A 14,711-nucleotide genomic window follows, 5' to 3' on the forward strand; every position below is an offset into this window, starting at 1 on the left:
AATTGATGAGCTACAATTGCAACAATCCCAGCCGTTATTGCTTTTAGACATGCAACTCAGATAAATCTGGATAACCCCAGATCGGAGAAACATGATCTATAGATTTCAGCCGATAAATGTCAGATCTATTTTGGAACAGCACAGATGTCTGCTTTACATTTACTGTACCTACATCTGCACTCAAACATCTGCACTCAGGACATTCTGCTTTTTGCAGATTCTGAAAAGGAGGTTCTTCTTAACGTATCACTCATTTTGGAGGAGTAAACAATCTGTTGTCCTTTCATTTGGTTGTCCCACCTGCTCTTCTGGAGAAGTGAGTTCCAATTGATCTTCTCCTCCATCTTGAGATGGGACTGTGCTAGACATTGGCTGGGGTTCAGGCAGCATGATAGGTTTTCCAGCATACATTGAATTCTCTGAATAAAAGACATCAGAAGGTTGATCCACTAATGGGTCACCAGTACTAGATAGATGCTCTTTTAACCAACTTCCAAAGCACGGTGTCCACCCGAACCCTTGGGTTGCATGGTGTTCCTTCCTATCAATTTCACTAACAGCTTCATTTCTTATGCCTTGTGGTTGTGGAAACCTTAAGGCTGTCCTTTCAAACTCTCTCTTGGGCTGATTTACCTCCACAATATGAGCAAGAACAGTATGTCCATCCCCTCTGATACTATTTTTAGAGCAAAGTATACCCTGGGAAGGAAATAATCCAGTTTCGTAGATGGTATCACTTGTTAGGCTTAATAGAGAATTGGAGCATGGAGGATTCATCTCTAGATCTGCTACTTCTTCCCCAAAGTCACCTGGATTTTCTCTGTGATTAGATTTCAAAGAATTGTTCCAATGATTAGACTGGATGCCAGCTAGGTATGCAGGACGCCTGGCATACAAGGCATGGCTGCCTTCTGGATATGTTGGACTATTTTTTTGTTCCCATGAAACCAGCTTGAATTGAGGTGCAATTCTCAAAGGTGCCAGAATATTTTCATTGGCCCCCGGGGACTCACCTGCACAGCAAAAATAGTTGATAGTAGGTTGGGAGGTGATGGTTTCATGTTCTCTTGGATATACCCCTGTATTAGGGTAATTTCTCCTTCCAGGAACATTATTACTTGAAAAGGGTGCACTGATATGTATGGCCTTCCACGTATCTTCAGTATATGTTGGGTTTCTTCTGACATTTGAGGAGTGCGTATTAAAGTAGGGTGACGTTTCTTTGGGAGCAGATGGGTCAACCACTTTGGGGGCCCATGTATCTCTTTCATCATAAGGTGATCTTCCTGGGAAAAGATTACTAGTTTGTGGTGGAAGGTATGGTCCATGGTACGCTGGATTCCTCTCTGTGTGTCCATGTGTGTGGCTTATATGATATGGAACATTTTCATAATGTTCTGAGCCATGAACTGGAGAATGTTCTGGAATCCGTCTGTTAATTTCCTCATATGGCAAATTGCCTCTGTCATTGGCTGGTTGTTCTGTATAATATTTGGGATTTATATGGTGCTCACTTGGATTATAGGGAGGATTTTGGTATTGTATGTCAGGATCAGCCAAGTGTTTTTCACGGGGCCATATATTTTGCCTGGAATATAATTCATTCTCCTGCTGAATGCTTCCATGATATTCGCTCCTGTGCATTTGATATGAAGGCGAAAGGGGCGAATAAGATGGCCTTTCCCTTTGCCCTAGAGGCTCTATTGTAGGCAAGTTCTTTTCATCCTCCCAAAATCTGGGATGAAAGGAAGGAGCTTGCTGCCTGTAAGAATTCTTATCGGAATAAGTAGCATGTCCCCTCTGATGAAAAGAATCTGGAGAGTACACTGAATTATATCCTGGAGAAGCCCCTTTAACTACCTCTAGATCTTTCTGGTTCCACATTTGATTTTGTAAAGATGGAAATTGTTCTCTCTGATGATCCAGAGAAATAAAGGACTGTTCGTTCCAATCATTCTTATGGGCTTCTTTTTCAAATGGAGTTCCCCTTATATCCGAAAATATGTCTTGATGGGATTGACCGTTTGACTGTTGTTTTCTAGAAGGATGATACCTGTCAGTGTTTTCTTCCACTTTGTTCAGAGAATGGCTTTCTGATGGAGAACTAGGTTGTTTATTACCTCCGTGTGCTGGATTGTTATTCCACTGAGGTCCTGGATCAGAGCTAGGATGAGCTCTCCAGCTTGATGGATTATTTCCAGGATAATGGAATTCCTCTTGTTGCCCATATGAGTTTGGCCTATTTTTTGCTATTGGGTGATTTAATTCTCTGTTAATTCTCTGCAGACTAGCTCCGTGAACCGAATTGTCTCTATAAACCCAATGCTCTTCTGGGTTTTCAGCTTGCATCGATGGATTTCCTCTAGAAACTAAAGTGTTATGTCTTGAATTACCCATATCTGGGTTGGGTTTATAAATATATGAACCACGTCCCCCGGGTTGTTGACTACCTGAAAAAATGTTGTGAAAAACATTGGTATTTGTAGACTTAGGTCTATAATTTGATTGATCAAAGCCATTCTGGGATGCTTCATTTGGTCCTGACATATGACCAGTAGGGGAAGGTGTTGCGATTCCGTTTCCGCTAACAATTTTTTTTGAAAGACCTGGCAAATTAGCCTCATTATTTATCGTGCTGACTCCTGAAAGAGTAGCATTCCCTGCATGGCTGGCTGGAACGGTTGAATTTGTGTCTGAAACTGTTGAGTTTGTTGTAGGATCTGATGCTGGATTCTCTTTAGGGGGCTCTTTTTCTTTGGGTTTCTCAAAGTCTTGTTCAAACATCTCTTCAGAATAATAGGGAGGCCGATTTCCTAACCCATGGTAGCCATATCCAAAATATGGAGTCTAAAAGTGCAAAGGAGAAAATGAAATGGTATAAAATAATCATAACTTAATTAGGTGTTTCTGTTTGTCCTAAAAAGCCAAAGATTTTTAAGATATCTTAACTCAAGGATATAATTATAATAAAATAAATATGATTCAATATGCAGCAAACTTAAGCCTTAGAACTGTGATGGCGAATCTATGGTACGCATGCCACAGGTGGCACACGGAGCCATATCTGTGGGCACAGGAGTGTTGCCCTAGCTCAGTTCCAACACATATGAGCACGCCGGCCAGCTGATTTTGGGCCTTCCAGGCCCACCAGAAGTTGGGAAATGGGCCATTTCCGGCCTCTGGAGGGCTTCTTGGGGGCTGGGGAAGGCCATTTTTGCCCTCCCCAGGCTCCTAGAAAGCCTCTGGAACCTGAGGAGGGTGAAAAACAGACCTACCGGACCCACCGTGTCATCGCATGCCAAGAGTGGGGGGGGTGGGGGGGTCACGCACGCATATGCGGGGCATATTGAATTATGGGCATGGGCATGCGTGCGCATGACCCTCCCATGCTCCCCCCGCTTTTGGCACGCGATGGCAAAAAAAATAGTCATCACTGCCTTAGAACATTAAATACGGTGATGTGTGCAACTCTGGTATAATCAAGGTCTCTTTGAAAATCATGGTAGCTCTTCTCAAGCTATGCCCCAATTTTTCTTTCCTTGTAGCTCATCTATAGATTAGTGCATTTAATTGTTATACTTACCCCTTCTTCATTGCTGACAGGTGGCTGTCCAAATGGCATATGCTAAGGAAATTAATAAATAAGTCAGGAAGGATTGGGGGAAATACAGGGTGGAAGCCTTAAATAGCTATGGAATAATAATTCAATGTTTATCAGTCAAGTATAGTAATTTAAGACCTATCAAGAACCAATCTGGTTTAGTGGTTAAGGAACCAGACTAGAAAGCAGGAGTCTGAGTTCTAGTTTCATGAAAGGTAACTTGGGGCTGATCCCCTTCTCTTTTAGCCTACTTTATTATATTAACATTACTTATATAAATAATAAAGGTAGGATAAAAAATAATAATCAAGATTCCATTGGTTACTGTTTCCCTGATATTCCCTGTTATTTGAGTTCCTGTAAATTCATCTTAAATCCTGCTGGTTTTGAACACAAAATAAAACAAAACAAAAATGACAATTTAATTGCTAACTGCTGTTAAAAAGCATTAGAGGCAAATGAAAGGAAAAAATTCATCCATGTCAAATGTATTTTACTGTCAAAGAGCTCCACAAAAGGTGCATTTTTTTGGCCTAGGAGTTAAGGTGCACACAGGGTTTATCTCCTTCTTTTTATCATCACAGAAATCTTGTGAGGCAGGTGTAATTGAAAAATGATGGCTAAAACTCAGCCAGTGAGCTACATGGCTAAAGGAGAATACAATCTAAAGATTATTCGATTCATAATGATAACTCATTGGACACTTTCCAAATATGTGATCTTTAATTCCCAGAATAGGCTCCAAGATAAGGATTCTGGACTTGAAATCCATACATCTGAAGATTTCAGGTTGACGAAGGCCACAGTAATGATTTGTGTTTTGTAAGAATTATGCTGGATTTAGTTGTATTTTTGCAGGAGAATGCATGAGCACACCATAATAGATAATATTTCCAGAACAGGCTTTGTCTCATGGGTTTGAATGCAGGAAGCATTTTTCCACTAAGGCAATATATATATCACTCATGGACTTTTATATCACCATCTCTATCTCTACCCCTGTCTCCCCAAGGTATTTTTTTTTAACAGACCAAAAACAATAAACTATAAAACTACTGTATAATCAACCAGCTTCAGATTTTCACATTAAAATAATTGACTCACCTGTGGAAAATGCCAAGGTGGTGGTGAATATGGAGGAAAGCCCTGGAAAAGAAAAGGAACCAGGTATGTATTTACAACATAAAAATAATTGCAGTGTCACTATGCATGAGTGCAGCAGAGTAATCTTTTGAGGCAGCCTTGGGTTACTGAAAGGATTATACAAAATATTTCTGTTCTGGTAGCTTAATTCTAAATAATATCGGCAGTGGGGAAAAAAATTACTTCTTGGAATAGATGCACCCAAGCTATATAATATTTGCTTCTGGGCAATAGATGCCATTTAAGCTGATGGAATTTTGCTCCTGAAAAGACGACAAAGGATTGCAGGGTGCGTGATTTACAATATGAGGACTTGGAGCTGAACACATGAATGGTATAATAATGACACTATTAGGTTATAACCTGAAAATCCAAATGGAATTAGATCCTAGGTAATGGTGATTTTTATTAAGTGAACAAGCCTTGCCAAAGACCATGCTTGGAATATTGCATCCAGTTCTGGTCACCACAGTACAAAAAATATATATTGAGAATCTGCAGAAAAGAGCAACAAAGATGAATAGGGAACTGAAGGCTAAAACATATGAAGAACGGTTGCAGGAATTGGGTATGTCTAGTCTAGTGAAAAGAAGGACTAGGGAGGACATGATAGCAGTGTTCCAATATTTGAGGGGCTGCCACAAAGAAGAGGGTGTCATTCTATTTTCCAAGGCACCAGAAGGCAAGACAAGAAGCAACAGTTGGAAATGAACCAAGGAGAGAATCCACCTATAACTAAGGAAAAATTTCCTCACAATTAGAACAATAAAGCAGTGGAATGACTTGCCTTCAGAAGTTCTGGGTGTTCCATCACTAGAGGCTTTTAAAAAGAGCCTGGACAGCCATGTGTCTGAAATAGTATAGGTCCCTGCTTGAGCAGAAAGTTGGACTAGAAGACCTCCAAGGTCCCTTCCAACTCTGTTATTCTGTTATGTCTGTGCAAACTTCCTTTCAATCCACGTTATTTTATTTTTATGCAACTCCTGCATGTACATATTCCAATGGAGTCTCCCAGAAAACTAATTAAATAACACAGTAAACGTTTAGAAAATAAACAGCGCCAGTCAGCTCTAAGATGGAAATAAATTCCCAGAGTGGTACCTGTATTAATCCAACACAATGCCTTGTGTAGAGCGGCTTAGTGATGCTTTACAAATGTGTGTTTGATTTTTGATCATAAATAAATGTCACATGTTAGTCAAGTGCAGCTAAGCTAACCAAGAGATTTGTTGCATCTTACAGACTAATAAATTTATTTGACATAAGCTTTTGTGGAGTCCATTTGACTAGATACATGCGGTATTCTCTTGAGTAAATATTATAGTTTGAGAAACATCTTATCACATTATGTGTTTGTGTTTGTGTATTTCATGGTACACAGAAACATGTTGATTATGTTTTGGTCAGTATCAGCTGGGTTTGTACACAAAGTAGAATATAAACTTACTTGACAAACCGTGGCTGAAAATTTAGCAAACTAAATTAATCAAATAACCTGAAGCAACTGTGAACCAACTGACTCAACTAATGAACAGAGTAAACATTTTGTCCTCTCCTAATCTGTTTCTTCAAATCCTCTACCCCAACCTGGAATGTTTATTTCTCAAGAAGAATCGTTCTTGTTTTTATTTGATACCTTCAGGATCCTATAATTAGCAATAACACTTAAACTTATATACTGCTCTATAGTGCTTCACGGCCCTCTCTATGTTGTTTACAGAGTCAGCATATTGCTGGGTCCTCATTTTACTGACCTCCGAAGGATGGAAGGCTGAAGCAACTCTGAGCTGGTGAGAAATGAATTCCTGGCAGTGGAATGCAGATTTAGCCTGCAATACTCATTCTAACCATTGCACCACCACGGACTTTATCACAATCTCAAACCTACTCATTTACCTGGGGCTGTTGCTGTTTTCCCTCCTTAGGATGCTGAAATGGCACTTGTGGGTACATCTGAGATGGGTTGGTCTTTTGTGGCTGTTTGGGAAGAGGTTGTGGCTGCTGATATCTTGGTTGCTGTGGTGGTAACTGTGGCCTTTGGTTGGGCTTCTTAGTTCCTGGAATTTGTTGTGGCTTCTGTTGGGGTAGCCTAGAAGCTTGATGTGCTGGTGAGGCTGATTGCGGCCAGAGGAAAAATCTCTGCAGTGGCAATACAGACCACTGGGGGAACATCTGTGGATAATTTGAATGGTAGCCATAAAAGGAACCACCAATCTGAAATAAAAGTTTGTTTTTTTTAAAAAAAGTTAGTGTAGAATTTCAGCACATGGGGATCAAATGTTTAATATTGTAGCTTGTTGCTCTTCCATTGTATTTGGTTTTTGCAACACTACGAGGTTTTAGATACACTTATATATTTAGATACACTTATATATTATACTAGACACGAGAACAGTTTTCCCCCGAATGCCGTCACTCTGCTAAACAAATAATTCCCTCAACACAGTTATGAAGTCTGCATTACTATTAATCTTCTCATCGTTCCTATCACCCATCTCCTCCCACTTTTGACTGTTTCCTAATAGGATTTGATGGCTTATTTGTTCCCTATGACTATCATTAAGTGTTGTACCTTATGATTCTTGATGAATGTATCTTTTCTTTTATGAAAACTGAGAGCGTATGCACCAAGACAAATTCCTTGCGTGTTCTATCACACTTGGCCAATAAAGTATTTTATTTTATTCTATTCTATTCTGTTCTGTTCTGTTCTGTTCTGTTCCGTTCCGTTCCGTTCCGTTCCGTTCTGTTCTGTTCTGTTCTATTCTTCTATATTTTGCATGGCAAAAATGTATAGAGATTTAGGGTTTCTGCATAGCAGCTTCTATGAGCCAGCACTATGCTGCAACTGTCAAAAAAGCCAAAGGCTGCATTGATAGCGAGATAGAATCAAGATTACATGAAGTATTAATACCACTTTATGATGCCTTGGTGAGACCATACATGGAATATTGCATCCAGTTTTGGTCACCACAATGTAAAAAAAGATTAGAGATTCTGGAAATAGTATAGAAAAGAACAACAAAGATGGTTAGGGTACTGGAGGATAAAATATGAAGAACGGTTGTAGTAATTGGGTATGTCTAGCTTAATGAAAAGAAGGACTAGGGATGATGTGATAGTAGTGTTCCAATATCTGAGGGGCTGTCATAAAGTAGAAGGGGTCAACCTATTCTTCAAGGCACCTGAAGGCAAGACAATAAACAATGGATGGAAACTAATCAAGGAGAGAACCAACCTAGAATTAAGGAGCAATTTCCTAACAGTTAGAACAATTGATCAGTGGAATGATTTGCCTCCAGAGGTTGTGGGTCCTCCAACACTGGAGGTTTTTAAGAAGAGATTGGACAACAATTTGTTGAAATGATATAGGGCCTCCTACTTGAGCAGAGGTTTGGACTAGAAGACCTCCAAAGTCCCTTCCAACTCTGTATATTCTGTTATTATGATTGGTTTGATCCACTTTGGAGTTGTTTCTCAGCTTCTACTCATGCATGATACAGACTGGTTTTGGGACCCTCTTGAATATCAGTTTCCTCCTATTTTGGCCGTGTCTACTCCTCTGGTTCAATAACATATAAACATGGCAGAAACTATTGAGCAAAATGCTGGTTACAAAAGTATCAGCATATGATGCTGTCACCATCACAATTTACGATGAATTGTGGAAGAGGAAAGGTGACTTTATACCTCTCTTAGTAACCCTCAGGTTTCCTGGAATATAAAAAGGAGTTGCAGTTGATTTGTTTTCTTTATGGATGAAGTGGGGATAAGGAGATTTCTGTTGTTACAGGAACCATGCCAGCTTTAGGAGACAGAATGGTGGCGGAATGCCATTTTTATTTCTTCTCATTGTTTAGCTGGAGGCAGCATTGATGGGCTCATAGTAAGCAAGTTCTCAGCATTTAAAGGTCAACATAACTGAATATGATCAGAGAACAGTTTTGATATGCCTTGGAGGGTTTAGGGACAAAAATATGAATCATCTGTTAATGTAAAAGTAAAAGGCATCTGTAAAAGTCTTTAACAATAACTATCCAAGAATTTAGATAGTATCACAAGATTCTTCTATGCAAAGGCTTCATGAATGGGATAAACACAAAGTGGGAATTATACTACCAAGCAGCAATGCTTACCTGGGTAGTAGAATGGATAAATTTAAAAAATAGAAGATTGTTAATGTTAGAAGGTCACAACCTACATGTAGGATGGCATGCATTTTTGTGATATGAGAAACAAGGAGCATATCAATACTTTCAAAGACATTTTATAAGACAGGCTTTACTAGAGACATGGAATAAATGTAAACAGCAGAACTACATGAAGTTTCCGATTTGGTTATCTACATTAGAAGCGCTAGTCCATCCAAATTTAATTAATCATGGAAAATGTGTTACCTATAAGGATATTATAAACGAAGTAGGGGCACTGAAATCGAGGCAAGGACTAAAAGAACAAGAGGTAGAATTGGAGTGGTGGTCCTATTTACAAATACAAACACGTTATTTGAAACTCATGAAAGAGTGGGGCATTAATAGGAAATGAATGAAAATAGATAAGATTTTTCTGGGGACAAATGATAAATCGGTTGAGAAAAATCTATAAATTCTTACTGGATTATAAAATGGAGGAAGAGCAGGTCAAGGAAACGATGGTGGCATAGGCAATAAATTTTGGTTATAATATACAATTGGAAAAATGGCAAGAATAATGGGAAAACATCTGGAAAAGAACACTGGCAATACCGTACAAAGAACATTTATATAAGAAGTTCTACAGGTGGTACCTTCCACCAGCAAGATTAGTAAAAATGTTTAGAAATTCATCACCAAAATGTTGGAAATGCAACCACAAATTAGGCACATACTATCATATGTGGTGGTTATGTAAAAAAGCACAGGAGTATTGGTGGAAGATCAATGGTTGGTGGAAATAACTGGAGAAGAAATAGAATATAAACCAGAACTATTCCTATTGGGAATTATAAATGGGAAATACAGTAAAGGGGTAACTTACTTAATAATACATATTATAACAGCAGCAATAATGAGTTTTGCCCAAAATTAGAAAAATAAGGAAACTCCTGTAGAAGATGAAGTGATAAATTTTTTTTCGACATGTGCGGAAATGAATAGATTAACCTTGCAATTGAAAAATAAAGGCGAGCCAGAATACCACGAGATATAGAATAAATTTTATCAATGGTTGGAACAGAAAAGAGGGTCGATAAACAAGAACTGACTAGAATTCATAAAATGGAGAATTAAAGTTATGTATATAACTACAATAGAATGATAACTGATAAAACAAATGTATAAGTAATATAGATAGAAGAAGGATGTCTTTATATAAAAATATAAAACTTTCTAATATTGACCTCACCACATTCCTAAGAGGACCATAAGGGGCGTGCATAAGAGTACAAATGTGCCTACCGTTCCTGTCCTATTGTTTTTCTTTTTCTTCTTCTTCTATATATATGTATATATATGTATGTATTTGCTCCCAGAAGCACGAAGCTGAAGCCTGAAGATGACGAATGAGACTTCGTCGAAACGTCGCCAAGACACTTCCAATTTTACACGGGAGAAAACCCGAACAACCAAAGACCTATATATATATATGCTTATACCTCCTAATATTTACTCATATATATGTTTATATACTATATAATCTTTTTTGTATGATACTTATATATATTGTTGTGACAAAATAAATAAATAAACAAAAATAAATATATCTAAATACTGAACATACTAATTGTATATAAGTAATAAGATATATACAGTGGTGGGATTCAACCAGTTCGCACCTATTCTGGATAGCTGGTTGTTAACTTTCTAAGCAGTTTGGAGAATTGGTTGTTGGAAGAAATCTTATTTTGGTTTTTTTCCACTTTACGGGGTTAATCCTGTAAGGAAGGCATGAAGGAAACATTTTGGTGTTGTTTCTAGCCTAATCTTTATTGTCCTCCTTACAGAAACTGCCTCTCTGGTTAACCCTAATTACATTGTAACAGCCAAGGCAAAGCACCCATTGATGTGAGTGATGTTGAGTTGGCTATGTCCACATGGTCAAATGACCACTGAGCCACACCTACCCAGCTGGTCATTAGGGCAGAGAACCGGTTGTTAAATTATTTGAATCCCACCACTGGGTATACATGATATTTATCTTTCATCTTAGTATGTATGGCAAAGAGAATGCCAGGAATGTTACACCATGTCCAATGTTTTAATATGTGTGCAATAAAACTTTATTTTAAAAATGTTTTTTTTAATCCAATTTCTAAGCCACCTAACTTAAAAAATCCTATGTGGCTAGTAAATAGAAGAAAATTAGAAATTAATCCCATTTCTAAGCCATCTGAAACCCCTTGTGGCTAGAAAACAAAAGGAAGAAAACAAGCATAAAAAAAGAGAACATGGTTGATGGAAATAACATCACTGATTAATATTTCAACTGCATGAAATTTTCAGTAGATATTATAACATTTAGACAGGTATAGGTAGATACAATTACAAAAGCACTGCATTGCCTGGAAAAAATCTAACCTTTTCCCAGATAGAAGACACTGATAACTCACACTGCAAAATATGAGTTCTAGAAGGGAAGCATATTTTTTGGAAGAGATGGGTTGTACGGAAGCCACATAATGTAGTATGAAATTTTAATGGTTTTTTTCAGTAAGAACTCTTAAGTAGGGTCTTCCCGATAATGTTAACATTCGAAGATATAAGAACATTTGCAAAATTTTAACATGAATTAACCCGCAATTAGCAAGGTGACAACACTTGCTGTACTGAATCTATTTCCAACTGATAGGTATTTTCTATGGTTTTAAGACCAGTTACTTCCCAAGAGGACTTTCAATTTTGCAGTGTCATTGGGTTCAGTGGTAGGGTTCAAATTTTTTTACTACTGGTTCTGTGGGTATGGCTTGGTGGGCAGGGCATGGCTTGGTGGGTGTGGCTTGGTAGGCGTGGCAAGGGAAGGATACTGTAAAATCTCCATTCCCTCCCGATCAGCTGGGACTCAGGAGGCAGAGAATAGATTGGGTGGGGCCAGTCAGAATTTTTACTACCGGTTCTCCGAACTACTCAAAATTTCCGCTACCGGTTCTCCAGAACTGGTCAGAATCTGCTGAAACCCACCTCTGATTGGGTTATCATTCAGTGATCCAGACCAGGAGAAGAATTTTGATTGAAACCTTCATGTTTGGATTATTTACAGTAATAAACATGTTACCAGATTAGAACCAGAATTAGGGCAGTGGAGACAGGTAATATCTAAGTGACCAGATGTATATTTTATTCAGCAGCAAGTGCCTGCTGGATACAGTGACATTACTGGAGGACATTTAACCTGCATTTTTTTCTAGAAGTTTGGATTTATGTTTAGATTACTTTGTTTAGAGTTTCGTCCTCACGTTTTGCTGCCCATAGTGCAAAAATGCCTTTCTAACCATTTTTAGAAGACACAGCCTCCCGATGCACAACATTCACTATTTCATTTGCAGCACCTGATTTTGGCTTAACTTGAAAATCTAATTAGGATCACAGTTGGTTAGTAGAATTTATGCAATGTAAGTCAAAAAACATTTTCTGGAACATTTTTTAATAAGGTTCGGTAGATGTTGGTTATTCCTGTCCTTTCTGATGTATCTTCTGAATTAAATCCAAAGCATCGCACCGCCCTTTTGATTAGTACCTGGATGGGAGACGAAGAAACTTCAAGGTTGTATGTGGGCAGAAAGGTTGATATGGAAGGCAATGGCAAATCACTTTCATATTATTGCAATGAAAACTACAGGGGCATGACCAACTGAGGTTGGCTCAAAGGAGAATTTACGCTAGTACAAGTAGAATGTTATGTCATATCATATTTCTATGTCTGTCATGCTTCAAGAAAGCTGCTTTATAATCTGGCCTTTATTATACTCCTTTTAAAGTTGAAATGTTGTTTTCAACTGCTTTTGTTTATGTCCCTTGCCGCAGAGGATACTAAGAACTGGCATATCCTAGTATAAAATAAAGTTAAAAGTAAATAAAATCTGATGAGACCAATATCATCTCCTTCCAACCTTCATATTGAGTGAGATGAAAGCCTCTTAGCAATGATAGATTTCTCTCCAATTCTTACAGCAACTTTTCAAAAGCAATACATTTGCATTTAAATTTCATTTTCATTTACTGTACATTTTATTGTGTGTAATAGTACTATTCTTCCAAGAAGAAGAAAAAAAGACTTACTTGTGGTGAATTTATATAGCCATATGGACCAAACTGCATCATCTGTAAACAAATACATTTATTATCTTGTGTCTTCTGGGTAAATAATAAAATCGTTCATTAGGCTGAGCAACTGATGGATGTAATAGATAAGAATGGAAACCCTCAGGAGTATATCTTCAAGTCTCAGAGAAAAGATGTAAAGGAAATGCAAAAATCAAAACAATAACAGGTGTGATTACAACAGATTTCATTGATGTTTTACTGTAATTCATATATGAGTCCTTTAACAAATATTGATTTGATCATATTACCAGTGTCTTAGCAATAACAATAGCATTTAAACTTATATATTGCTTCACAATGCTTTTCAGCCCTCTCTAAGTGGTTTACAGAGTCAGCATATTGCCCCCAACAATCTGGATCCTCATTTCACTGACTTCAGAAGAATGGAAAGCTGAGTCAACCTTTAGCCGGTCAGGATCGAACTGCTGGCAGTTGGCAGAATTAGCCTGCAATAACTGCATTTTAACCACCATGCATTTTATTAAAGCATGGCTAGTTGAGGAATTCTGAAAGTTGAAGTCCATCCATCTTAAAGTTTCCAATTTTGAAAAACACTTCTAGACCATCACTCTCAATGCTGGAAATAAAATTGACCACTGATCATTCAAGTCTGCAACTCCTACACTATTTCAGAATAGTTCACTTAAAGAAATCACGAGATCTCATCCTTAAACATAACCATCTGAACTCAGAAGTAATCCCAATTCTTCCCGATTTTTCCTCGTAAAGGAAAAGGGTGCTTTCAAAATATATCAAAGTTTTATTTTTACTTTTAGGTATTTAAAAAGATGAGTTTATTTATCCTCAGCTACATTATTCATACATCTAAGTGGCCTTTGTTTTCTAAGAATTTCCTCTCCATAATTTTATCTGTGTTAGATATTGACTCCTTCTAGTCTTCAGAAGACAAACTATGTATTTCAACTTTGTCCCTTAACAGTGTCTTCCCCTCTGAGTTTGCACACTTTATGATCTTCAAAGTAGGTAGTGACTCTGAGCATCCACAGATGGATTATATCAGGGGTCTCCAACCTTGGCAACTTTAAGACTTTTGGACTTTAACTTCCAGAGTTCCTCAGCCAGATGCCAAGATAGGAGACCCCTGCATTATGTGATGGGAGAAAAGTAAAAAAGTAAACCTGTGGGGTTAGGGGTCGTTTTGCTTGAATTAATAAATCTAAGGCCTCCTTTCCAGGAAAAATAAGAGTGGATAATGTACTTACTTCTTCACTTTTGCTCCCATATCCTGCCCTGCGTGGTTTGCGCAGCTAGAGAGAAGAGATAGATGTATGATTGAGTTATGACAAGGAGAGAATTAAAAAAAGGAAATGCAATAAAGTGTCTGGTTCTGAAATACTCACCGGACTGGCATAAGACATGCCTACAAGGCATAGATATAGGAGGATTAACTTCATCCTTCAACTTCTTCACTAAGTAGAGATAAGCACAACGAACAGTCCATTACACACTTATTTTAGCACAGTGGTGTTAGAGATCAAATCGGGAAAGAGTATCTTCACATATTCCCCATGTTATCATGGGAGATGTCAACGTGCTTGAAATGATTACTGGGGGGGGGGGAATGTTAATTCTTCTCACCAGTGCAAAGCAACCACAGTTGGAAACCATGCCTTTAAATAAGCTATGTATTTATTGTGAAAAAACTAAAT

The 14,711-nt window shown here is 38.0% G+C and overlaps 1 protein-coding gene across 1 annotated transcript; it reads right to left on the reverse strand.

Annotated features, from left to right (window-relative positions):
* Positions 1 to 246: 246 nt before the first annotated feature.
* Positions 247 to 14,456, reverse strand: ENAM (enamelin). Its single transcript, XM_058165827.1, has 7 exons — positions 14,403 to 14,456; positions 14,265 to 14,309; positions 12,997 to 13,038; positions 6,641 to 6,958; positions 4,706 to 4,747; positions 3,584 to 3,625; positions 247 to 2,847 (listed from the first exon to the last, which is right to left on the reverse strand). Exons 1-7 carry the CDS (start codon positions 14,454 to 14,456, stop codon positions 247 to 249), a joined length of 3,144 nt encoding a protein of 1,047 aa, XP_058021810.1.
* Between the last annotated feature and the right edge of the window lie 255 nt (positions 14,457 to 14,711).

The sequence above is a fragment of the Ahaetulla prasina genome, chromosome 2 (genome assembly GCF_028640845.1).
Source record: "Ahaetulla prasina isolate Xishuangbanna chromosome 2, ASM2864084v1, whole genome shotgun sequence".
Classification (NCBI taxonomy): Eukaryota; Metazoa; Chordata; class Lepidosauria; order Squamata; family Colubridae; genus Ahaetulla; species Ahaetulla prasina.